This window comes from Pleurodeles waltl, chromosome 1_2 (genome assembly GCF_031143425.1).
Source record: "Pleurodeles waltl isolate 20211129_DDA chromosome 1_2, aPleWal1.hap1.20221129, whole genome shotgun sequence".
NCBI classification, from domain to species: domain Eukaryota; kingdom Metazoa; phylum Chordata; class Amphibia; order Caudata; family Salamandridae; genus Pleurodeles; species Pleurodeles waltl.
The window spans coordinates 596996687-597023208 of record NC_090437.1 but is presented as its reverse complement, the minus strand read 5'-3'; the positions used below and the strand labels follow the sequence as shown (position 1 = coordinate 597023208).

The window sequence follows — 26522 nt, the reverse complement described above, 5'->3', positions numbered from 1 at the left end:
ATTTTTCCTTTGCAGCAGGGGGTGCCTCAGGGCTCCTCTCCGAGCCCCACATTATTAAATCTTTACATGTGCCCCCTGGCCAATATTATGGAGCGTCACAGTTTTCATATTATCTTGTACGCCAATGATAATCAATTGGTTTTCACCCTGTCTCAGGAAGTTACTGACACCGCTGCACGTTTATGGGCTTGCCTTGTGGAGGTTGCCAATGGTCGGACATGAATTGTCTCAAATTAAACCCTAGAAAAATGGCGGTGTACATTGCTGGGAACCAGACTTCTGTCTGGTCTTCTGCTTGGTGGCTTGAAGTACTTGGTCCTTTGCCTCCCCCGAAACCAACAGTCAAGACCCTTGGTATCTGGTGCAATGCTAAACTGTCTTTTGATAACCAGATCACAGCTCTAGCTGGCAAGTGCTTTGGTATTCTAAAAGTTCTTAGTAAAATTATTAGCTTTGTTCCTGAGGCTGCTAGGAAGACAGTGGTCCAGGCCTTGGTCATCTCAAGGCTGGACTATTGTAACGTCCTCTATTTGAGAGTGATGCAAACCCAGTTGCTGAGACTTCAGCGGGTGCAAAACGCTGCAGCCCGGCTGCCCATTAACATCCCTGGGCAGTAGTCTCTGTGTTTGGCTTTGTTAAAACTGCATTGGCTGCCACTTGAAAAATGGCTTACTTTTAAAGCTGTGTTTCTGTCACAGGATCCTAAGAAATAAAGGTCCTCGCTACTTGCATCTTACGTTCCTGTGCGTAACTTAAGATCCGCAAGTTATTTTTTTAGCAGCAGTGCCCAGAGCCAAAAGGACACAGATTGGAGGCTGTTCGTTCAGCTTCCTAGAGGCAAAACAATGGAATTCCCTTCCCATGTCAATTAGACAGGAACCTTCGGAACCATTGTTCCAGAAAAAGTTAAAAACCTGGCTGTTTAAGTCAGCTCAATAAGCAGGTGGCTCTTGGCTATAGGCTCTTCTCTGGTTACTGGCTCATTCTCACCTAGCACTGGGACACTCCGATCAGAGAAGCCATGCTCTTTATAAACCGTTATTATTATTATTATAACCATTTGTGGGCATTGGCCGGGTTGGCTGAATAGTGTGTGAGCTATATGGACTCCCAGTTTGCCATTGATTCTGTGCAGATAAATTTGTTTGGCCAAGCCTCCTGATGGGGTGGGGTGGTCAGGTGGTGGATGAGGTGGGTCTGAAAGTGGAGAGATGGGGGGAATTGGCAGGAAGAAATATATGAACATAGTGAACTGTCCTAGGAGGTTCATTGGATAAGTCATCATTGCAGGTAAGCTGCTGGAAGTGTTTGCGAAGAGGGTGTCCCAGGTCGCGCAGAGATCGGCTGTTTGTGAAGGTGTCAAACCTCTTCATAGCACAGGGCCTCACCCTCAGCACTTCCCAATTTCCTCAGTGCTGAATGCAAGGCAGAGTTCAGGGACACCTGTGTAGCCCTCCACTGCAGAGCTAGGGTTCTCTTGCCAGCAGGAGGGCCAAACTAGTGATGCATGTCCGCACCTTATGTTGTGTCGTGCACTTGAAGACGTTGAAGGCACAGGCCTCCCATGATTCGAGATCAATGAGCTTGGTGATCTCCTCCAACACATCGTAGACTTAACACCAATAAGGGGAGAGGGTGGAAACGACCACGGCATATGCTGTAGATCAGCTGACGCAGAGTGGCAGTGTGGCAAGCACAATAGTGCAGCGGGAAAGTAGTAAATGAACTGCTCATGTGTCAAATAGGCTTGGTGTAGAATGGAGAACTGAATGTTTTTTAATCTGGCATTTCTAGACACCCACTGGAGGAATTCTAGTGCTTATTCCCATTCTGAATCATGCAGCACATGGCCAAAATCATCCTCCCACTTGCCCCATAAGACAACAGGCCCGGTGTGTTCCCCTATGGCCATGTAGATCCATGTTATCAGGTGACGCCCAGCCCCCATGTGTAGGAGTGACTGTATGACAGGGTGTGTTTGAGGTTCCTCATCACGTGTGGACCAAAGGTTATTGCAGGTATGAAGCAGTTGTTTGTAAGTAAGAAATTGCCTTTGTGGAATAGCGTGGTGTAAGAGAAGTTGGTCAAAGGTGCAAAGGTGGCCCACAGCAAAAAGGTCGCCGACTGTGGTCAGATATTGCTTCTGCCACGTCCACATGTCAGTGCCAGAGAAGCGTGGGATCCCGTGCAGGGGAAGCGCTGGAGCATACGGCGGTATGTGATGCGTAAGGTGAGAGACTCTATCCAGGCACTTATGGGCAATTGTGACCTGTAGTAACCATGAAGCTTGAGACATGGCTTTGGGTAGCTGGAACCGTGGACAGGAGAAGGTGGCCAGAGCCTTTGCATGTTTCCCTCAGGTGTTGGCCCACTAACCATCTAGAAAGCCACTGTATCTGTGCCGCCATATAGTAGGCCTCAAATGATGGGGCTCCAACCGTTAGCTGCAACTTCAGTGCAACCCGGTGGTACATATCTCACCATATAAGTTCACCTAATAGAGTGTCCGGGTCTTGGAAAAAAGCATCAGGTGGGTGATGGGGACAGTCACAAAAAATTAATGGAGCCTCTGTAAAATTATCATTCTGGATACTATCTTCCCGGAAGTGGCTAGAGGCAGGTGCTTCCAAAACTGTACTTGGGTTTTTAAGGCAGAAAGGGCTTTTTTGGAGGTTACTCATAGAGGTCTGTTGCAGGGTGGTAAAGGTGAACCCCAAGATATTGGACAGTGACTTCCTTCAGGTCAGAAGGTTACCGCTGAGGTGCACTTTGTAGAATGGTGTAGTAGGGCTGAGCAGGTACTCACAGGATTTGGTCAAGTTGACTTGAAGGCCTGCTGCCTGGGCAAAGGTGTGAAGTGTATCATGTATGGGGGGGGAGTCTGAGTGGATGTCCTGAAAATATTGGAGCAAGTCGTCTGCGTACACAGACACTGCGTGGGTTGTCTCATCAAGGGGGATTCCCCAGGCTCCCCCTCCCAACTGATATGAGAAAGACATAGGTCCCATAGCAATGGCAAACAGCATGGGAGAGAATGTGCAGCCCTGCTGAGCTCCCCTACTCACTGAGAAGGGCCCAGGCTGATTCTGGAGGCAGGGTTCACATATAATAGTTTAGTTTACGCCAAAAGGCACTTCTCCACCCCCATCTCGGCCAGCACCTGGAAAAGATAATCCCTGGTGAGTGTGTCAAAGGTCTTCCCTAGGTCCAGTGTCAGACTTGCTGCTTGTGGTTACCTTCTAGGGGCCTGATTTATGACATGGGAGAGATGGCAGATGTTCTGGGACATACCGTACCCGAGACAAAGACGTTTTGGCTTCGGTGTAAATTCTGATATAGGCATCCATGCTGGTTTTGACGGCGGTGGGATCACGAGGGAGAGTAAGCCTTGCCAGAAAAGTGCTGGTGGCATTCGTGTCTGGAGGTGGGGACGCCTTGTATATAGAAGAGTAGTAGGCGTGAAATGCATTTAGAATATCCCACTGAGCATGCAGAGTCCTCCCAGTGGGAGAAACTATTTCTAGGATCAAGCCTACACAGGTATCCTGCCGAACCAGCCACTCCAAAAGTCGGCTGGATTTGTCACCCTCTCTGTATGTCCTCGTCACATAGGCGTTTATTTTGAAGCAGTGCAGCTGCTCCAGTAGGGGAGCAAGATGGGTTATGACCGCAGTCAGCTCCGGGCCTCTAAAAGGGTCGCGAGTCACAGCCTTCTCCAAAGTGGTAATGCGTTTTTCAGCCTCTCAGATCTCTCCCTCCACTAGCCTACGTATCCCTGCCGTCTCCTGCAGGAAGACTGGTGACCACCTTAAAGGCGTCCCATACCAGTGCCCTAGTGAACACTGTGGCCCAGTTCTCTGTAAAATTCTGTCTAATATGCTCTTTCTGAGAATCTCAAAATGCTGTATTCTCCAAGTGCTCCAGAGGGAAATGCCAAATGAGCACCGGGTGGGATCGGAGCATTCCATGCCACATCTAATACATGTAAGGCATGGATCGCAACTATGCGCCCTATGTATTCCCCAGGCCCGACCGGGTCTAGGACAGAGGTGGAGTGTAAATCCCGATCGAGATGAACGTACAGATCATGAAGAGCAAAATTGAATAAATAAATGCAGATGTGGGGGGGGGGGGTAAAATCCTCCAGGCATCTGCAGGAGCCCATTGGTGAGCCCAGCTTGTAAAACCTTCAGAATTAGTGTGTGATGGGGAGAGCAGGGGATCGCGGGGTTGGAGCCGCCCAGCTGTGTGTCTAGTATGCAGTTGTAGGCCCTGCCTAATGCCCATGGTGTGTGGGTCTTAAGTGCCAATATCCTCGAAAGCACAGACCAGAACCCCCTCCCCCGCCCCCCCAATCAGTATTAGGGGCATAAATACTGCCTTTGAGTATGTGGGAGCAGTCAAGTCGGCCGTCTACTAGTCCATATCAACCCTCCTTATCTATAATTGTGAAAGGGGATAACTAGCTAAATCCAAATAAGGGCTCCGGGGGTATGCGAAGTAGGTAGTGGCCAAAAGGGTCCCCAGCCGCTTCCTATGCAGGCGCTGTAGTTCTGTGGCGATGGTGCGAGTTTTATGAAGAAATATGATGTTTGCCTCTTGAGGTAGGAATTGAGAGAATACCGCATCCTGGCTGTGTGCATACCATGCTCTTTCAGGGTAAGGAATTGTGTTCTAGCGGAGGGGGCCATTGTATGGGAGGTGTATTGTGTGCGGTTAGTGCCACAGGTGTGCCCTTGTGTGTTCTTTCAAAAGTGAAGGTGTGGTTGTCCGCCCCTTTTAAGTCAAATGTTGTGCGCTCACTTGGTTGGGTCGCTGGGGTATGAAAAATGAAATTGGGGAATTTAAAAACGGCAACAAAAAGTGGAGCCTGCTGCAAACTGCAGCACACCTAAACTGACTGAAGCGTCTAACCACTGGGAAAAGTGGGGTAATGGTGAAGCAGTAGAAAGGAGTGCAGTAGCATAATGTATTGGAGTAGTTATGTGGCACCTGGCATTGGTGCAAAGGGACGGTAGGGTCACTCCCCCACCCTCATATGTCTCAATGTGTTGCGGCTGTGTCCCCGGTGTAGGGTGGCAGCCGCTATGGGGGGATTCAGCAATCGTGGTGCAGAGATAAGGGAGACATCGCCTTGGAGGTATTTCTTCATGTTTCGGGCTGTAGTAAGCCGGCCACTGTCTGTGGTGTCACTGGTGCGGGGTCTGAGAGCCTTTTTGTGAGCCTTCTGTCATGGCGGAGTTGTCGTCTGAGGAAAAGGTATGAGGACCTTTCTCCCCTTCTGAGGTGCTAACACTGTCCCCCAAGGATGCCACCACCTTCAGAGCCCGCACCGGTCCTCAATGATCAGTTCTATGGCTGGTGGATGCGTCACAGGGGACCCCAGGGGGTGGGAGGCACATGTGGCTCTGTTATACCTCCAATGTCGTTTTCAGGGAGAGGCAGCCCATTTCGGTCAACGCGGGCGCCTCACCATGATGGTCAGCAACCAAGTACCAGGTGGCCTGTGAGTTGGTAAAGAAGAGGGAATTGCCGGATAACAGGATTTGGAGCAGGGCTGGAATTAATAAAGAGTACTGGACACTTAGTTGACGGAGTCTTCTCTTCACCTCCAAGAAAGAGGCATGCTGGTGCTGCTCCACCTGGGTGTAGTCTGGAAGCAACATCACTGGGGCCTTCTCAAGCCTTAGTGGCCTGGCCTGGCCTGTCTACCTGCCATCAAAATGGCGTTGTGGTCCTGGAAGTGGACGGGTTTGGCCAGCATCGTGCACGGCACCGGGACAGGTCTTTGTGCTGGCACCCAGTGGGCTTTCTCCAGTGAGAAGAATGGCATGAGGCTGGAGGAGGGGACAAAAGTTTTGAACCAAGTTTCTAATAAGGCCAATGGGTCACGGCCCTCCAAACCCTTCGGTAGTCCCAGGTTCTGAAGTTTACTTCTGTGGGAGCACCCTTCTGCATCCTCTCTCTTCAAGTATCCTCACTCTGTGTTGGAGATCTCAAACGGCCAGGTGTTTGACAGGAGATTGCGGTTGTAGCTCAGCTAGTGCCTTCTTTCCTTTTTAACCCTGTCTGTCACCTTATGATGATCATCGCAAAGGAAATCCCGCTCCGCCATTATGAGCCTATATTGTTTTATGTAGAGATCAGGGATTGTTCAATAGTGAATAATGTGAGGATCTTGTCCAACTTGTCTTCCGTGGGTGCCAAGGAGCGTTGCCTTGCATCAGGCATTGGAATCTCCAGCATGACTGTTGGTGGATCTACTGTGACAGGCACCTGGGAGGGCACAGCTGGCCACGAGCGACCTACCTCAGGAGGGACATCAGTGGCGGCTAGAATACGGTTGGGAGGAGAGTGGATCTGTCATTGTCCAACTTGCTTAGCAAGCTGCTGCCCCAAAAGCTGGAAGGAGGGAGCGTCACACAGCTGTTGAGACATTGAGTCAGCATAGTGTGGGAGGATAGGCAGGGTCTGCTTCATGGGTTCCATAGGCACCAGAGATCAGGTGAGAGTAGTAGTAGAGATTGCCTGACCCCTCCAGTCTGTGCAAGTTCAGGAAGGCTGGCAAATGGGAAGCTCCTGATGTCCCGGGGCTGAGTAATGAATGCCCATCATGGCACCCCAACAGATGATTTGCTATAGCCCTGACTTGCAGGCGTGAGCCCATTACACCTCCCCAGGAGAGCTGTAGGTGGTCAGGAGCAGGGCACCCCAACTCAGGGATCAGGGGTGGGCTGGATGCTGAGAGTCCCTCATAGTGTCATCTGGGGAGGGGGGTCTCCAGCCCAGTCACCTCCCCCGCCTGGGCCGACAGTCCATGATTCCCCCCGCCCCCAGGCTCCACACGTCTGTGCTACAGGTGGGTTTGGGGGGCAGGGTCGCCGGCCTCATGTTGCCCCTAATGATGTGGCCGCCAGTTCCAGGGCCAGGACCGGGAGACAGGTGGCGTCTCAAGATGGTACACAGGCAGCTTCACCCATTCAGGAGTCCCGCTGGTTTGTTGCTGCTGAGGGCAAGCCGCCCTCAAGGAGCAGAGATCGGCATGGTGCTCGGCTGCCGAAAGCAAAGCCTTCGTGGCACCATCATTCACCTCCCACTGCCCAAGGAATACTACAGGTCCACAGTGCTGGCGTCTCTACCTCCGTGCTTGCTAAGCCTGGACCTTGCGGGTGGGCTGTGGTGGTCCACGGCTATGTTGATCCAGGCCCCCAGTAAGGGGTCAAGAAGCAAGATGGCAGGCCCCCAGCCACCTCACTAGGGGGTTTGCAGTTGTTGATGCCATGCTTCTGCACCCTGTAGATGCTTGGGCCAAAAACACAGAGCTCTAGCTTTTAGAGACCGTCATGATGGCTGGCTAAGCCAAACCTTCCCATATAGCGTAGTTGCATGGCTCTGGCTATGTACCACCCTTTGGATGCCCCCTTCATGCAAATTAGTTCCAAGTAGTGCAAAGTGCTACTTTATGCTGCCTTTGGGCTACTTTCCAATACAAAACATGTTTAAGCTAAAAAGTAAATCCCACTATCTTCCTATAGTTTGTGTACATTCATAGTAGGGAAACACTCCAGTAACATTATAACTTGTACACCATCTGCAGGTTTCCCAGTGTGCGAAACATCTGCTTGTGCCAACAAGCAATCCTGCACTGAGTACTCAAGCTTGTTCCCTAGGCAGTGTCACACTTCCAGCTTCGGCCCATTTTTGTACCCATCGCCTCCAGATTAAAATAACCAATACATTGTCAGACAGAAATATTACCTTTTACGCATTGTTTACTAAAATATAATCCCACTGGAGTTAATAATAGAACATCTACACCCAATGCTACAATATTTTTGTTAAAGGTATTTAAGACACATTATATTTCTGTCTTGTGATATTTTTGATAACAATATTCTGACATACTACTTAGAGAAAGGCAAAGGGCAAGGGAACAACCACAATTCAGCAGGTAGAGCAGGTTTCGGAAATGGTGGCCGTGGAAGGAAAATAGCCAGTCCGCAAAAAAGCTAGCCTTCACTAAGGAGTCACCATCTTATGCACACAGGGTCAAAAATTAGCCTAAATTTATATTTTCCATGTGTGAAAAGCATATATGTCAAAACACAACTTCCACACACGATGAAGGAAAACAAACCAACTTAGGGGGACTTGATGGACCTTATTAGGGAATGTCAGTGAGCATCCTCTACCCACAGGTATAGAAACAAAGTCCTACGCCCTGCAACTATAAAGCCACTACAGGGTGTGGCCAAGCAGAACGGATGCAAAACTAGTAAGCTCCTTTACCCCAAATCAATATCCTACAGAATCCTGCTCGTAATTATTCCAGGCACCACTCATATCAAAGATAACTCTGCCCCTGCTTTCTGCGGAACAGGAAAGATGCAAATAACGATTGGCTTTGCTGGGGAGCATTGCAGGGGTGCCATCGGTGCACTATGGCCTGCTTCGCTGGCAGCTTGAGCAGTTTCTCCCTGGGGTGATGGCACAACAGGATAAGGGCTTAAGTGCTGGGGATCCAAACTGCGGCCAGTGAGTGAGGCAGATTGCTGTTGATTGCTCCCTGTGAAGACTGACAGGACTGCGTCAGAGCATCGGGCCCTGGTGAGAAGCAGCAGTGGACATTTTGGATTGGGCTTGCCCGAGGGGCGGAGCTGAATAGTTCAGGGGACACTCCAGAGCCATTACATTAGCCAGATACCAGGAGACAAGGCCCCCCACCCACACGAGCTCCGAACGCTTACCGGGTGCTACAGTAGAGTAGCAACCATATTGGATTGGGCTCCTGCGGAAGGGGGCCTTCGAGATGAGACCTGAGATCCAGAGGGGCCTTTGGAGGCAACAAGAGGGGTGGCATGACACAATGTAGTCTTGGGATGAGGGAGACTCCCCACAACACGCTCGCGGAAGGCCCGAGACTGCTCTCCTCACAGAGCTCTGCGGACCAGTAATGGGCCGGCGGCGCTTATAGTGGGGGCCCAGGGAACTGAAGGAAATGGCAAGCTTGTGGTCCTGAGGGCTGCAAAGGACTCAGTTGACCTGACGTACTGGGAGGAGAGCCACCAAATTGGACTGTGACAAGGAAGGTGCGGGGTTAGGCCCTCCAAAGTTGCTCGAAGGGTGACAGACGCCACAAAAAAGTCACGTAGATGGAGTGAGTGACCCCCAATGATAGACCTGGTTGGCTGGAATGTGGAAACAGCACCAGAGTCACCACCTGATGGTACCAACAGGGAGCATACAGGCTATGTGCCATCTTGGGGAGCTCCCCTGACAATAAGAGTCTCTGTGGTGCTCAAAAATATTGAGGAGATGAGTTGCCCGCTTGGGAGAATGGGACTGGCTGAGGCAAAGACCTGGGGATAAAGGTGGCCCCTGGTTAAGACTGGCATAGCCCATACAAACGGGCCTTGGAGTGAGGGATAAGTGATCATTGCAGGCCCCAATCCATGAGGAAGGGCAAGACTTCTAGAGCAACACGATCACACAATATACACAGGGTGCCATTCAGTGAATTATGCACCAGGAGGGTGCTGGAGTACCTGCCAGCTTGGGGAACCTCTCTTCCCCTGGGAGAACTCATGAGGGCAGAACTGATGGCAACCACACAAGGTTCCAGGACAGCATTGGAGGGCAAGATTGAATTAGTTTCCATCAAGGTCAATTTTTTATGCACAGACTTGTATAAGGTGGTCAATATGGTAAAAGCAGCAGAGCAATCAACAAGAAACTGGATGTAAAAACCCCTCAAGGACCAGATGTCCAGGATGATGGCGGTGATGAAGACGGTAATAGACAGAGTGGAGGATGTCGAGGGGCTCTCGTGCCATAACAATTTAAGACTGCCACAGCGAGCCCCTCCCATGTCCCTAATATCCAAGAGTGTCTCGAACCGTATACCATGATAATTATGAAATAGCCATTTACCCCCCAAAACACCAGCAAAGTTCAAGCTGAAGGAAAGGCATTCTTTGATGTGAAGCATGCCTTACCAAACTGTGGGTAGTCACGCAAGGCAAAATACACTTATTTGAGTGCCCCGAGGAGGTGTGGTCCTGGCTTTAACTCTGGGACACCGTCGTTGGTTCAAACGTGAAGCTATCCAGACACACCACAGCCAGGAGACAAAGGAGGGCTGGCAGAGAGGGGCCTGGGCTGTGACTGTGGGAGTTCAATCTGGGATGAGTCCCCGGAACAAATAGAGGGCTCTGAGGGAACTCCAGTGCCCCCCACTGAGAGAACAGTGCCCTGCTGAGAGAGGGGATTACATTTGGCAGACATGCCTGAGATAACATGGATGAAAGCTTTCGACCCTCTGGCACCTGGAGCCCAGAGAATATCATAGACGTGGGACAAGAATTAACAGTCACAAATGTGATTTTAAGCTGTGCATCACATGGCACTTGACAGTTATATGACAAAATCCAGTGATGCAGGAATTGATAAGGGACTCTATAGAGCAGCTGAGGGAGCCTGCTCTGGAGTGCCTTGGCCGTTTCCAGTTTTGAGGCGCACAGGATGGTGCCTTGCTCCGAGCACAGTATTTAACAATAAATGTGTTCCAATATTCCAGTTCGAGTTAAGATTGATCACTGAGTTGAAGGAGGGGGAGTTGGGCAAACATACTGTTATGATGTTTATAAATACTTAACCGGGGAAGGAAGGAAGGTTACAAGGGTGGGGTTGGTTGCTAAACGTTTATGATAGCTGTGACATACAGATGGCCTGCTTATTTTTCAGGTGTCCCTTGAAGATTGAAGTAGAGGTGAGGTTAGGGTGGGTGGGCTATGGTGGGGACCCAGCCTTTCTATTCGACTCACTGGACTCATGACACCAGATAAGTATAACTTTCTTACCTGGAATGTCAATGATTGGGTACATATGTGAAAAGACATAGGGTCCTGACCTTCCTATGTTGACAGAAAATACACATTGCTTGTCTCCAGGAGACACACTTGATTGACACAGAAGCTGAGAAACTTAAAAAGAAATGTAGGGATCCGCTTTACTCGTCCACTTATATGGGATATGCCATGGGGGTGTCCGTGTTGGTGGACACCTGGGTGCCTTTCAGATTTACATGCTCAGAAGCAGACTTGGCGCTCAAGTATATCCTCATGCAGAGAACACTAGATGGGAAAGAGATCAGTATCTTCAAACTGCATGCACCCACCACAGACAGGGACTATTTCTTTAAAATGCAAGATCTTCTGTTAATCTGCCTCGAAATCCTGGTTATATGGGTGGGAGATTTCAACAGCATTCTAGATGAGGGAACCTGATAGACACGCTCAAAAACTTAACATAACACCTTACATGGTTGAGGCACTGCACCAGCTAATGGCCAACACAGGAAGATGTGTGTAGAAAAGTCCACCCACTCGTCAAGGAATACTCATGCCACTCGGACACACACCATGCCCATAGTAGGTTGGACCAGGTGCTTGTGGTGGGAGGCTTACTCACCTGAGTATGGAGTGCACAAAGCCTAGCGAGGTATTTATCAGACCACGCACCACAGATGGTTGGCCTTAAATGGGGTAGCAAAAGTGGGGAGTTGCCAGGGGTTCTGCTGGACCTTGAGTGTTGGGAGGACCTCAGTGAAAAATTAGCTGCCTACTTGACGACTAACTGGGGATCCACCACCACAAGGGGGAATGAATGGGAGGTGAAGAAAGCACTGGCCCGGGTGCTGTGCCTGGGGAAAGTGTGCAGAGGTAAGTGATACCTTTAGAAAGACTTTAACGCACAGGAAGCCCTAGTAGCAGACCTGCAGTGGAGAGATGCAGGAGGTAAAGTGAAAGGTCCGGAACTGACAGAGGCATGTAGGCCCCTGGGAGAGATATTGGACAGACTAGACAGGATGACCAGGCAGGTCTAAAGGAAGCGGCTTCACAGGGAGAGAATCAGACCAAACAGGCTACTTGCCTGGGTTCTAAATAGGGAATCCGCTGTATTACCTGTAATGATTCTGCAGTAGGCTATTGGACCACAAGCCACTTCAGAGGTCAACCATTAACCAAACCTTCAGGGAACACTTGAGTGAGGTATACCAAAGCGAGGATCCAACTACCCCAGGGGCCATAGCCTCCTTTCTGACCAAAGTAGACATCATACAAGTATGAGAAGCTTGCTGGGAAGAGTTGGAAGTGTACATCACTCAGAATTGTGGGAGTCAATGGGGGCCTTGTCTGTCAAAAAGGCTCTGGGCAGGAATGGCTTCCCGAAGTACTTTTACCAATCGTTTAAGTCCATACTAAGTGAGAAACTACTATAGGTCTTTGAGAAGCCCCGGGCACAGTGGGAGCGCCCCCCCCAAAATGTCTGAGGGCCTTATATGCATGATGCCCAAACCAGAGAGAGACCCACTAGATGTCACATCCTGTAGACCATTAACTATGGTTAACACCAACCAATGTGTAAGGTACTGGTGGTGCAGTTGAGACGGGTGGTAGGATTATTGGTCCATGAGGACCAGTGTGGATTCATACCAGGTTGGAGCACAGCCCTCAATCTGAGATGCCAGACTCATAAATTACATGCGGTGCAGGACTGGGACAATAAGGTGGTCTTGGCATCAGTGGACACTGCTAAGGCTTTTGACACACAGGAGTGGATGTACCTAGGGAGGTTTTAAAAAAGATAAGATGTGGAACAAATTTTTGCACCTGGGTCAAATTGATATATACAAACTCCAGGGCCGGAGTGAGAAACGGCAGGGTTGCATCCAAGGAATTTGAGGTGCAGCCTAGACAGGGATGACTACTTTCTGTGTTTCTACCTAGTTGTTTATATGTGATACAAACTTACTATGCCCCATAACTCACATTACAGTCAAGCGATTAAGTAGTCTATTGGTGTCCCTGGTCTGAGCAGGAAAGAGAAGGCGGATGGCCCTGGATAATCTTAAGCTACGTTAGGAGGGGGGGACTGGGGCTTCCAGATATGGAGTTGTATTACTATGCAGCTCATATCGAATATGCAGCAAAATGTGTAACTAAATCAGACAGTAGCAGGAAGTGGTTGCTACGAGCAGGGCCGGCTTTAGAGCTGGTGGTGCTCGGTGCAACAATCTTTTTGTCCCCTCTATGAACTCCCCCTCAGATTCCCTCACTGTCACCCAGCAAAAGTTCCCCTCATTTCTTCATAGCCCCTCTCTCACATGAATGTAACTTATTTTAAGGTGCTGGTAAAGGCTAGCTTTACTATTCTACAGGGCTATTCACATAAAATACAGATCTGTATTTTGCAGCAGGCATATTAGCCCTCTCCACTTCTTTAGGGTGAGTCAAAACTGCCACTAGACTAAACTCTGATCTCGCTCTCCAGCAGGACATTTTTATCGCTGCATTAAAACTGGAAGCTCAAGGAGGGCTGGAGCTGGTGCTTTTAAATTGTAAGTTATTGCTAAACACAGCTGCCCCTAAACCACCCCTGCCCAGAGTCAATGCCTCCTCTCCAGGTCAGAGCGCAGTGCGGCCGCACTGGTTGCACCGTCCTAAAGCCGGCCTTGGCTAAAAGGGATGTATGGGGTCACATCTTTGCTGAAATTATTGATGAAGGACTTGAGCCCTTTAAGGACATCAGTTTAACTATGCCCATCACATGTTGGCAGGAGGGAGGATGTCAAGTACTGGGGAATCTCTATATAGAGAAGCGTTTTGTCTCCTATCAGGAGGCATTCTCGGTATGTCAGGGTCCGAAGTTACAATGCCAAGATAGCTCAAACCACCAGGTAAATATGGAGGTAGTTCCCAGACATCTCCCCAATAGGAGGGCCTCCAGGCACTCCTAAAAGTAGGGGAGGGAGGCACTTGGTGTCTCGGATGTACAAGGCCCTCAAAACGATAGACAGGCGTCTCAGGCTACTTGGGGTGACAATCTGGGGGTACATCTCACAGATAATGACTGCAAAATAGCCTGCACTTTGGTCAATGGGGTTTCCAGGAAGGCCAGATTTAAATTAATACACTTCGCATTGCACATAGCTCAACCTACACAGGTTTAATGTGGGGCACTCTACAGCATGTCCTCATTGTGGACAGGGAAATGCTACATTCCTACACTCGGCATGGCAATGGGACAAGGTTTCAACATATTGGCAAGTGGTGGTTGAACAGTTCGGGGGGCGTTGGGTTGCACCTTGATCAGTCCCCTAGGCAACACATGTTGGGTATTGTGAGTCATCCCATAAACAGTTAGAAAAGTAGTGCAAACACTGTAGAATACAATAGGATTCAATAGGCCTAGGGGCAACACAAACCATATACTAAGAAAGTGGAATTCGAACCACTTAGGGACCCCAGGCCTAGTGTAATGTGTAGAGGGTCATTAGGAGTGTAAGAAAACATTAAGAGTGTCCAAGATACCCCACCCCAACACCCTGAAAAGTAGGAGTAAAGTTACCCTACTTCCCCAGAAACACACTAAAGTTGTGATAGGAGATTCTGCAAAGACCACAACAGACTGCAAAGCACTGAAGACGGATTCCTGGACCTGAGGACCTACCTGCAAAGGAAGAGGACAAAGTCCAAGAGTCACGAAAGTGTCCAGGGGGGACAGGAGCACACTAAACCCCGGATGAAGGTGCAAAATGGCTGCCTCTGGGTGGAAGAAGCTAAAGATTCTGCAACAACAGAAGATGCCAGGAACTTCTCCTTTGCACAGAAGATGTCCCACGGTGTGCTGGAGGATACAGAGTTGCTTCCACGCAGAAAGACTGCAAACAAGCCTTGCTAGCTGCAAAGGCCACGGTTGAAGAAAATGGGTGCTGCCCGGGCTCAGGAAGGACCAGGAGGTCGCCCCTTTGAGGAGGAGACAGAGTTGCTTCCACGCAGAAAGACTGCAAACAAGCCTTGCTAGCTGCAAAGGTCACGATTGAAGAAATGGGTGCTGCCCGGGCTCAGGACGGACCAGGAGGTCGCCCCTTTGAGGAGGAGACAGAGGGGGCACTCAGCAACACAGAGAGCCCATGCAGAAACAGGCAGCACCCACAGAAGCACTTGAACAGGGGTTCAAGAAAACTGAGCATGGCAGTTGTCTCAATACTACAAAGGAGGGTCCCACGAAGCCGGTGGTCAACTCAGCGAGTTGAGCAATGCAGGACGGAGTGCTGGGTACCTGGGCTGTGCTGTGCACGAAGGATTCCTTGCAAAAGTGCACAGAAGCCCTGGCAGCTGCAGTTCATGCAGTACACAGGATTACTGTCTGGCGTGGGGAGGCAAGGACTTACCTCCACCAAATTTGGACAGATAGACCACTGGACTGTCAGGGTCACTTAGATCCAGCTCCTGTGTTCCAGGAACCCCGCTCGTTGAAATGAGAAGGGACCCAGAGGACTGGTAATGCAGAAATGTAGTGCCTGCGTTAGCAGGGGGAAGATTCCGTCGACCCACGGGAGATTTCTTCTTGGCTTCCAGTCCAGGGTGAAGGCAGACATCCCTCAGACCATGCACCACCAGGAAACTGTCGAGAAAGCCGGCAGGATTAGGCGCTACAATGTTGCTGGTAGTCTTCTTGCTACTTTGTTGCGGTTTTGCAGGCGTCCTGGAGCAGTCAGCGGACGATTCTTGGCAGAGGTCGAAGAGGGTGATGCAGAGGAACTCTAGTGAGCGCTTGCATTCGTTATCTGAAGAGAAGCCCACAGGTGAGACCCCAAAAAGCCCTCAGAGTAGAATTTGCCACCTAGTCAGGTAAGCATCTATCAGGAGGGTCTCTGAAGTCACCTGCAGGCACTAGCACTCAGAGGCCTCCATTGTGCCCTCACACCTCTGCATTCAGGATTGCAGAGGTCTGGGACACACTGGAGGAGCTCTGGGCACCACCCCTGGGGTGGTGATGGACAGTGGAGTGGTCACTCCCCTTTCGTTTGTCCAATTTCACACCAGACCAGGGGATCCCTGAAATGGTGTAGACTGGTTTATGCAAGGAGGGCACTATCTGTGCCGTTCAAAGCATTCCCAGAGGCCAGGAGAGGCTACTCCTCTCAGGCCCTTAACTCCTATTTCCAAAGGGAGAGGGTGTAACACCCTCTCTCAGAGGAAATCCTTTGTTCTGCCTTCCTGAGACTGGGATGCCCAGACCCCAAGAGGGCAGAAACCTGTCTGTGGGTTGGCAGCAGCGGTAGCTGCAGTGAAAATCCCAGAGAGCTAGTTTGGCAGTACCCGGGGTCCATGCTGGAGCCCTGGGGATGCATGGGATTGGCACCCCAATACCAGATTTGGCATGGGAGGACAATTCCATGATCTTAGACATGTTACATGGCCATATTCGGAGTTACCATTGTGAAGCTACATATAGGTATTGACCTATATGTAGTGCACGCGTGTAATGGTGTCCCCGCACTCAAAAGGTCTGGGGAAATTGCCCTGAACTATGTGGGGGCACTTGGCTAGCGCCAGGGTGCCCTCACACTTAGTAACTTTGCACCTAGCCTTCACTAAGTGAGGGTTAGACATATAGGTGACTTATAAGTTACTTAAGTGCAGTGTAAAATGGCTGTGAAATAACATCCAGTGGCAGTCCTGTGTAAGAATAGTCTGAGCTCCCTATGGGTGTCAAAAGAAATGTTGCAGCCCATAGGGATCTCCTGGAACCCCAATACCCTGGTCACCTAGGTACCATATACTAGGGAATTATAAGGGTGTTCCAGTGTGCCAATCAGATTTGGTAACAATGGTCAATAGCCTGTAGTGACAATATTAAAGACAGAGAGAACATAAGCACTGAGGTTCTGGTTAGCAGATCTTTAGTGACACAGTTAGGCACCACACAGGGAACACATTCAGGCCACAAACTATGAGCACGGGGGTCCTGGCTAGCAGGATCCCAGTGAAACAGGCAAAAACAAACTGACACACAAGTAAAAATGGGGGTAACATGCCAGGCAAGATGGTACTTTCCTACAGGCGGCCGTAGTGTTACGCTGCATTGTGAGCTTGCTCACCAGGCTGTACCTAAATCTGGGGAAGGGCAAGCGACCCCCCTTGCCTTCCCCTGTGTTAGCCCATGGCAATATCCTGGGGACTTTGAGTAGGGCTTGTAAATCTCTAACCCTAATTATGTCAATTAGGGGCGGCCCGAACAAAGAGGTTTTGTTTTTTAATCTGTTTATTGAATTTCGCAAGAAAGAACATACAGTAACGAAACTGCAGGGTAGGATAACAGGACCTGATAAAAGTGTTGGACAATATATCATTGCAAAGGATAAAGGGTAGAACATACTTTACTCCATCAGTGGCAGAGAGGGGAAACAAGGAGGGAGAGGAGAGAGTGGAGGAAAATAGGGAGGAGGCACTCAGTCAATATGGCAAAATTTTAATACAACAGTATAACAGATTTTATGCTCCCCTGTGGAAAAGTTAGTGATAGCACATTTTCAAAGCACTCAATAAGACTTTATTCAGCATCCTCCTGGATTCTGGGAGCGATTGGTAAGTCAGTAACGTTTGCATTCAGGTAGAGTATCAGCAGGGTCCATTTGTCCTGAGGTCAGGAGGCCACCGGGATTAAGTCTTAATAAGCCTGCAATTGTTCTTGGCAGTGGGCTGTATCACACAGCCAGTCAGTCTTAAGCAGAGTCAACTCCTTCCCCAACATTCCCTCACATCTTTAACCTAAAAGTAGATGCATCACTGCTAGTTTGCGCCCATCATTTGGGATACCCTTGACATAGACCCCAAAAATGCAGTCAGCGGTGACCGCTCAATAGTATAACCAGGAATGCCGTCTATGGCGTTGAAGATCTCCTGCCAAAAGCTCTGGATCCCAAGACAGTCCCATGCTAAATGTAACAAGTCCGCTCATGGCACAGCATAGCGCAGGCAGTGTGCATCCTCTAGCAGGACTTGTCTATGCAATCGAGCAGGAGACTAATAGAGTTGATGCAGGAATTTGAAATGGATCAGGAGCAGCCTGTAGTTGGGGGAAAGAGCTTGTGAATGCGCAAAGCAATATCGCCACTAGTCATCTCTAATTGGGCAATTTAGGTCAGATATCTGCACCAGTTTCGCCCCAGGCACGCTAAGAGACACTGTCCTCTGCATCGAGAGGTACAATTTGGTAATCCAACAGTGTGGGTAGGGTGTAGTGAGTATCATCTCCAGAGCCTGAAGCGTCGCAGGAGCCTTTAGAAAGGAGCTGTGCTGTGAGCGAACAGTTGCTTGCATTTGGTTATAGGTGAAATTGTGCAACAGGGGGGTCATCAGGAGCCTGCAGGGCGTGCTCCGGCTCTATAAATGTGCCATTTGGGTATATCGCCCCCATAGTTGTCAGCTGCGGGCATGCAGCAGTGCACGCGTACCTGCATCAGCTGTAATAGGCAAGGAGTGGTTGTCTATGAGGGGCATCGATGGGGTGAACAGAAGTTCAGTTCGGGCTCAGCGTCTGAGCTCATCCCAAGCTGATACAGTGCAGGCTACAGTGTCATTCGAGCTCTCAGCCACCGAGGTGTAACATATAGGGGGTCATTACAACATTGGCGGTAAAAGCCATTTACCGCTGTGCAGAAGACCGCCAACACACCGCCGCGGCAGCGGAATTCCGCCATGGTCATTATGACCCACTGCTCGGAATCTGCCAAAATTCAGACACCCACAGAAGTCCGCCACACCAAAGGTCAGTGAGAAACGGGTGAAAACAAAACCTCCACCGTCAATCCAACAGAAATACGCCCACACTATCACGACACACGAATCCACGTGGCGGTCTTTCAACCGCGGTATTCTATTGGCGGTACACACTGCCGCGCTCAAAATACACACACATTTACAAAACACTACCACATTGGACAATTCGAAATACACACACCTGATACACATACACACACCACTCTCACACACCCATTACAATATAAAACACCCCCCACATCACCCACCAACCCCTACGACAAAATTACAGAGAGAAGGCCAGAGAGAGACACTACAAACAACTACCAAGCATCCACAGGCACACAATACCATCACCCACATAACTTCCACGCACCTCACACAACACACCACTAAATATCACCCCACTTATCACTACACACACCACCCAACACATCACCCACACCACCCCATGGCATGGCAAAGACACCCCAGGTTCTCTGAGGAGGAGCTCAGGGTCATGGTGGAGGAAATCGTTCGGGTAGAGCCACAGCTATTCGGATCACAGGTGTAGCACACCTCCATAGCTAGGAAGATGGAGCTATGGTGCAGAATAGTGACCAGGGTCAACGCAGTGGGACAGCACCCAAGAAATACGGATGACATCAGGAAGAGGTGGAACGACCTATGGGGGAAGGTGTGTTCCATGATCTCAAGACACCACCTTGCGGTTCAGCGGACTGGTGCCGGACCCCAACCTCCTCCCCCACAACTAACAACATGGGAGGAGCAGGTCTTGGCGATTCTGCCTCCTGAGGGCCTCGCAGGAGTAGATGGAGGAATGGACTCTGGTAAGTCAAATCTTAGCTATCACATCCCCCACCCTACTTGCATGCTATCACATACCCCCACACTCACCCTCACCCCCATCACTCCAACTCCTCACAAATGTCCCAACATCACAAACCACACATCCTAACACCAAGCCCTGCATGCAACTACAAAGTATGGACACCCATCACCAAAGCATGGCCACTGCACATACCCATACACCCCCCTAAACCACCATCACACAAGGACCCACACAGGAATGCAAGCACTGGGGTACACGGGGTCACCCACCCATTGCACACCATGCCACACACAGATGTAATAAACATCCTTTTATACCCCTGAAGGACCCCTACCCAACGTCACCGGACAGGAGGGTCCACACATGTCCACACCACCAACAGAAGAGGCGCACAGTGATGACAGCAGCTCTGTCCAACTGGATCTAGATGACCAGCCCGGCCCATCTGGGACCTCTGGACAGTCGGTTCCCCGACACAGTCACAGGCCACCACAGAGTTTCCCCCCTCTGGAAACACCAGCACAGCACAGCACCCACCCAGCGAGCCCATACCTCTGTCCCCAGGACACGTCAATCAGCAGTGTGTCCACCACTACAGGGAACCCAGGCTAACCCACCACCCCAACAACAACAGGGACCTGGGGGCAGTGGCAGTGGGCACACAGTCCAGGGGACGGAGGCCCAGGAACACAGGGGAACTGGGAGGGCTGCTGTGCGACAGGGGGAGGACAGGCCAAGGGAACCCAAACTCCACGAGGCCCTCTCCAACATTATGGGAGCCTACCACCATTCCCAGGAGACGATGGCAACGGTACTGGCCAAGTTTCAGGAGACCCAGCGCCTGCAGGAGGAACAGTATTTGGGCTTCAGGGAGGAACTCAGATCCATCAATTGCACCCTGGGTACCATCGTAGGGGTGCTGAAGGAAGACCTCAACACCAGGAGGGACACTGCAGCACAACAAGGGGCCCCTGACACTAGCCTGGACGATGAACTGCCCACCATCTCTGCCAGTGCTAGTGTACAGGAGGCACTGCCACAGGACCACCACACCACCACCCCACCCCCTGCAGAGGGTGAACCACCCCGCAAACGGTCCCTGAGATCCAGGACAAAGACGGAGAACGATGCCAAGAACCCCGCCAAGAAATGAGACCACCCTGAATGACATCCTTCTGTCCCACTTTGTCACCCTGTCCATCCTCAAACTGCCCCAGCTCCACTTCCTATGCCCATTTGGGCAATGCACCTGTGAGACTAATAGACAGGACTCTGCCATGGACATTCCTCCACCATCAGCCCTCACCATTTTACAACCCCCTCCAATATTGAGCACTTAAATAAACACCCTTGAAGCACAAAACAATCTGGAGTCAGTCTGTGATTTCAAAATAGTGTATTAGCAATTACAGTGTCAAAATGCTATTTCAAATGTAATGTCAACATACCTATGTCACAGCAGCTCTAGTCCATGAGGAAACAAAGCAGATGTCACACAGTGGGACCCACATCTGTGAAATCGTAAGGGAAAGTGACACTCAGTGACCATACACTGAGTGAAAACGACAGACAGTTGAGAGGTAGTAGTGTTAAAGTACATGTAGTAAGCAGGTTTGTATTCTTACCTGTGTCTCACTGGAAATATTGCAGGATCACCGATATCCTGTTGTCGATGTCCTCTTCTTCTGCTTCCTCGTCTTCACTGTCCACAGGCTCCACAGCTGCAACAACACCGCCATCTGGACCATCCTCCTGCAGAAAAGGCACCTGTCGTCGCAAAGCTAAGTTGTGAAGCATACAGCAGGCCACGATGATCTGGCACACCTTCTTTGGTGAGTAGAATAGGGATCCACCTGTCATATGGAGGCACCTGAACCTGGCCTTCAGGAGGCCGAAGGTCCACTCTATAATCCGCCGAGTTCGCCCATGGGCCTCATTGTAGCGTTCCTTTGCCCTTGTCCTGGGATTCCTCACTGGGGTCAGTAGCCGTGACAGGTTGGGGTAACCAGAGTCACCTGCAAATGGCGAGGGACACACACTAACCTGTAGGGATAGCCCCTATCCCCAGATATCCCCAGATCCCCAGACCCAGACAACCTTTCCCACTGACTTGCTTCCAGGTGCTCACCTAATAGCCACACACAGTGCCTCTGGAGTTGCCCCATCACATAAGGGATGCTGCTTTTCTGCAGGATGTAAGCGTCATGCACTGAGCCAGGGAATATGGCATTAACATGGGAGATGTACTGTTCGGCCAAACACACCATCTGCACATTCATGGAATGATAACTCTGCCGGTTTCAGTACACCTGTTCACTCCTGCGGGGGGGGTACCAAAGCCACATGTGTCCCATCAATGGCACCTATGATGTTGGGGATATGTCCCAGGGCATAGAAGTCACCTTTCACTGTAGGCAAATCCTCCACCTGAGGGAAAACGATGTAGCACCACTTGTGTTTCAGCAGGGCAGACAACACTCTGGACAACACGTTGGAAAACATAGGCTGGGACATCCCTGATGCTATGGCCACTGTTGTTTGAAATGACCCACTTGCAAGGAAATGGAGTACTGACAGGACCTGCACTTGAGGGGGGATTCCTGTGGGATGGCGGATAGCTGACATCAGGTCTGGCTCCAGCTGGGCACACAGTTCCAGGATTGTGGCACGATCAAGCCTGTAGGTGATGATCACATGTCTTTCCTCCATTGTGGACAGGTCCACCAGCGGTCTGTACACCGGAGGATGCCGCCATCTCCTCACATGTCCCAGCGGACGGTGCCTATGAAGGACAACAGCGAGCACAGAGTCAACAAACTCAGAGGTATGTACCCACAGCTTACACAGAACACGAATCATAATCCGAAATTTGGCCTGTATGAGTGTTGAGGCAAGGCCTAGGTATGTGTGACGCAGTTAAAAATTAAGCCATGTGGTCCCCTGAAATAGCGGCTGCCTGACCTGTAAAGTGGGACAATGGGATGTGAGGTAACTGCGCTGGCGTTGTACACCGCCACGGCAGTCGGTTGAAGATCGCGGCTGTCCTGCCATTTGATAAAGTTTTGTTTTGACCAATGACTTTGTGTTTCACCACTGCGCATATTAGTTGCTCAATGTTCACCAGTAGCACATGGTATGTTTTGTTCAGTTGAGCCGCCTATGGGCTTTGACATTGCATTAGCCATTACATTCTGTATTCTGCCTATTGGCTTTGACATGCTGTATCCAGTCTAGCCGCCTATTGGCTTTGACATGATATTATATATTGCATTTTGTATTCAGCTTAACTGCCTATTGGCTTTGACATGATATTCAGCTCAGCTGCCTATTGGCTTTGACATGATATTATACATTGCATTTTGTATTCAGCTCAGCTGCCTATGGGCTTTGACATGATATAAGACATTGTATTTTGTATTCAGCTTAGATGCCTATTGGCTTTGACATGACACTAGACATTGCATTTGATATTTAGGTTAGCTGCCTATTGCCTTTAACATGACATTGCATTTGATATTTAGGTTAGCTGCCCATTGCCTTTAACGTGGAGTTCTGTATTTTTCCAAGCTGTGTTTTTGCACCAGAGAACCAAGATGTTTTGCTCTCACAGTAGACTAGACTTGATAAGAGAGAGTACATGGGCGTCGTTTCTCTTCCCTTGAGCTTGGGAACAGGAGTAGTCTTGGAGACCTGGCCAGTCTCCAAAAGGCTTGCTCAGTTTCCCAGGTCTGAGAGGAGGGGGCACACCTTTGTAACGAATGTAACAGGCTGCAGAGAGTCAGATTCGAATCTGCCGGACCTCGTGCTGGAGCTTGGCGCCAGTTGCCAGCATCCCGTGTGGGTAGATGACACTCTTTCTCGCGGCTGACAGGGGTCTCAGCTTGCAGACCTTAGAAAGATGTAGCTGTAAATAGTTCCTACACGGTGAAGTATTTGTTTTGCTTTGCATTCAATATCTTATAAATATAACCTGCTGTGTATATTGCAAACTGATATATTTTGTTTGATTAACGCGGACTTGAAAGCTACTAATTCGTCATTCATTCATAAACATTGTGGTTGGGGAAGAATAAAATAACAATAAAAGTCTTCTTTGACCTCAGAAGTGCATTTCTGTTGTGTTATGTTAGTGCTTAGAAACTAAAATAAGAGGAAAGCACTACAATTGGTACCAGGAGTGGGGTCGGTCATTAAGAGGTGATTAAGAAGGGGTTTGACGAGTTAGTAGATTTCTAAGTGCACACTTTAAAAGTGTAATTGTTTTTTGTTGTTTGGAGAATTACAGAAATTGTTTTCTGTTTGGAGAATCACAGTAGCACGGCAGACCATGTCTGAGAATACATGTGTTGATGAACTGCCTGATGGTGCTAAGAAAAACTGTGAATTGTTTTCTGTTTGGGGAATTACAGAAGAAAATGCATGTGTAGCTAAAAGGCCTGATAATGTTTTGAGAAATAATTCCCGTTGTATATATGTAGAAAAAGTGTGTTTTGGAAGTAATGATGACAGAAAGGTCTGGATACCTTTATCTGCTTACAGAGAAATGCAGGAGAAATGTAGGAAGTTGGAACATGAAAATAGGAATTTACGTGAGCAAATTAGCCAGGATACAATAATTCAAAATAATGCTGAAAGTTATAAAAATGAAGAATCTTTCTTGTCCCATTCCAGTAATGAGGGGGTTAAGACAGCTCCGAGCTGCACTGAGTTTCCATGTGAGCCAGGGTTTTTGGCAGCCAAAATGCATTCCTTAACTGATAACAGGGAGGAGAGAGACCAGAATGTGATTTACGAGTTACCGTTGCAAAATGCACAAGTAAAACGAAGGATTTTAGAGCAAGACACCGCGAGTTTCATTAGCTTGTTTGATTTTTGGAAAAAGAATAGCCCTCATTTGAGTGAAATCCTAACACTTTTGTATATGGTCACTGTGAAAAATTATATGCAGCTGCGCGCTTGTGATTTGGCAAATGAAATAATGCAGACTTCAGGTTTCTGCGCAGTGCAAGAAGGAAAAACTGATGTACATTTAAATCATGAACAAGGAAAGAAAATACTGCCCCTAGCTAGAATCATACAATGGATCTGGTACTTGCAAGACAGGGCTAGAGTACCACAGATAAAAGAGTTACCAATGAAATTGTGTGCACCATTTGAATTCGTGTCTACTGAAGATAAAAAGCATGTTTGTTTTACTGATGATTCATTGACTGAAATGTTGTTTTCTGGCACCGTAGAAGGAACAGAGTTGTATAATGTGTGTCAGATTTTAAAGCAAGAGCTACGTGAGATGTGTCATTTTTATGCTGATTTTTGGTTCTTTGATAATGTTTTAGCACCTAACTGGTTCAATTACCTTGCAGATGTTAATGAGAAAAATGCAGAGAGAGAAGTGTTCACCCAGAATTCTGCCTTAGTGGGGATGGCTATGTGGGTGCCCCAGAAATGTGAAAAGGCCACTTACAGGTGGGCAGAGATGAGAGAGATGCCCATTCCCCTAGATTTGATAAAAACTGTGCAGCACGCACAAAAGCAATCTGTCATGCAAGCAGTCACAGAGCAGTTGGGGAGAGGAAAGTTACCAGAACAGAAATGGCAAATTGATCAGGTTTTAGGGAGAGTGATTGCTGCAAATTACCAAGGAAAAATCGAAATTATGCTGATACCTAGAAAAGAATCTGATTCATTCATACAAATTGGAGACAGAATGGCCCAAATTGACAAAAGTGCAGTGAATGGAGGTTTGGTAAAGAATGAGTCTGCCCCAGCCCTTCTGACAGTGCAAGAAAAAGGAAGCTGTGGCGCAGCAGATAAAAACCTCAGTACTGATGTGTGGGCTGAAGCCCCAAGTGACCCTCCAGAACCTGCAGAAAATATAACAAAGGGCCCCAAAAACGTCCTGCTGATTATAAAACAGGGAAAGAAAGAGGAAGGGTGCAGTTTAAATGAAAAATGTTATTTGCAAGAAAAGTCATACTTGTTTCTTTTGCAGATCCGACCACGTTTCGCCACTGTCCCTGAGTGCGCTGTGTGGTCCCCCTTCCGGTGTGTGCGTGTGGGGTCGGGGAAGGGACCGAATCCCCAACCTGAACCTGGCTGAGTAAAGTGCCAGCACCATGGATCCATTTTGCGCAAACTGCGCCTTCAGTTCAAGTTCAACTTGTTTGCTGTGTTTTTTTTTTTTCCCCTCTCGTATGGAACTCTGACTTTTGCTTACCTTCCAGAAAACCTTTCAGGTGGACCGTGCACCTTTACATGAGCAGAACTCATGCCACATCAAATTGCTAACACTGTTGAATTAGAGACTCATTCAGAAAAAGAAAAAAAAAAATTGCCCAGTCTTTTCTATGTAGATGTATCTGATGTGAAAGGTTATGAGATCAATGTGTTAATTCACTTCTATTGCTTTACAGGGATTGCTTTGATCATTGAAATTTGATTTGATCATAATGTTTTTTTTTTTGTGCTGATGTTTTTTTTTTGTTTGTTTGAAATATGAGATATGTGAAACAAAAATTCATTGGTCAAAGGGCGGAATGTCCTGCCATTTGATAAAGTTTTGTTTTGACCAATGACTTTGTGTTTCACCACTGCGCATATTAGTTGCTCAATGTTCACCAGTAGCACATGGTATGTTTTGTTCAGTTGAGCCGCCTATGGGCTTTGACATTGCATTAGCCATTACATTCTGTATTCTGCCTATTGGCTTTGACATGCTGTATCCAGTCTAGCCGCCTATTGGCTTTGACATGATATTATATATTGCATTTTGTATTCAGCTTAACTGCCTATTGGCTTTGACATGATATTCAGCTCAGCTGCCTATTGGCTTTGACATGATATTATACATTGCATTTTGTATTCAGCTCAGCTGCCTATGGGCTTTGACATGATATAAGACATTGTATTTTGTATTCAGCTTAGATGCCTATTGGCTTTGACATGACACTAGACATTGCATTTGATATTTAGGTTAGCTGCCTATTGCCTTTAACATGACATTGCATTTGATATTTAGGTTAGCTGCCCATTGCCTTTAACGTGGAGTTCTGTATTTTTCCAAGCTGTGTTTTTGCACCAGA

General features: G+C 48.8%; 1 protein-coding gene across 1 annotated transcript; it reads left to right on the top strand.

Moving 5' to 3' along the window:
• The first annotated feature begins 22682 nt into the window (after positions 1-22682).
• On the top strand, positions 22683-26188 carry LOC138301769 (uncharacterized). Its single transcript, XM_069242277.1, has 2 exons — positions 22683-24906; positions 25433-26188. The coding sequence occupies exons 1-2, from the start codon at positions 23768-23770 to the stop codon at positions 25542-25544; spliced, it is 1251 nt and encodes a 416-aa protein (XP_069098378.1). The 5' UTR covers positions 22683-23767; the 3' UTR covers positions 25545-26188.
• The last annotated feature ends 334 nt before the right edge of the window (positions 26189-26522 follow it).

Coding starts and splice junctions, on each gene's coding strand:
- LOC138301769 (XM_069242277.1), top strand. CDS start 23,768: ATGTCTGAGAATACATGTGTTGATGAACTGCCTGATGGTGCTAAGAAA. Junction 24,907..25,432: donor TGTGAAAAGGCCACTTACAG/GTGGGCAGAGAT, acceptor TTTCTTTTGCAG/ATCCGACCACGTTTCGCCAC.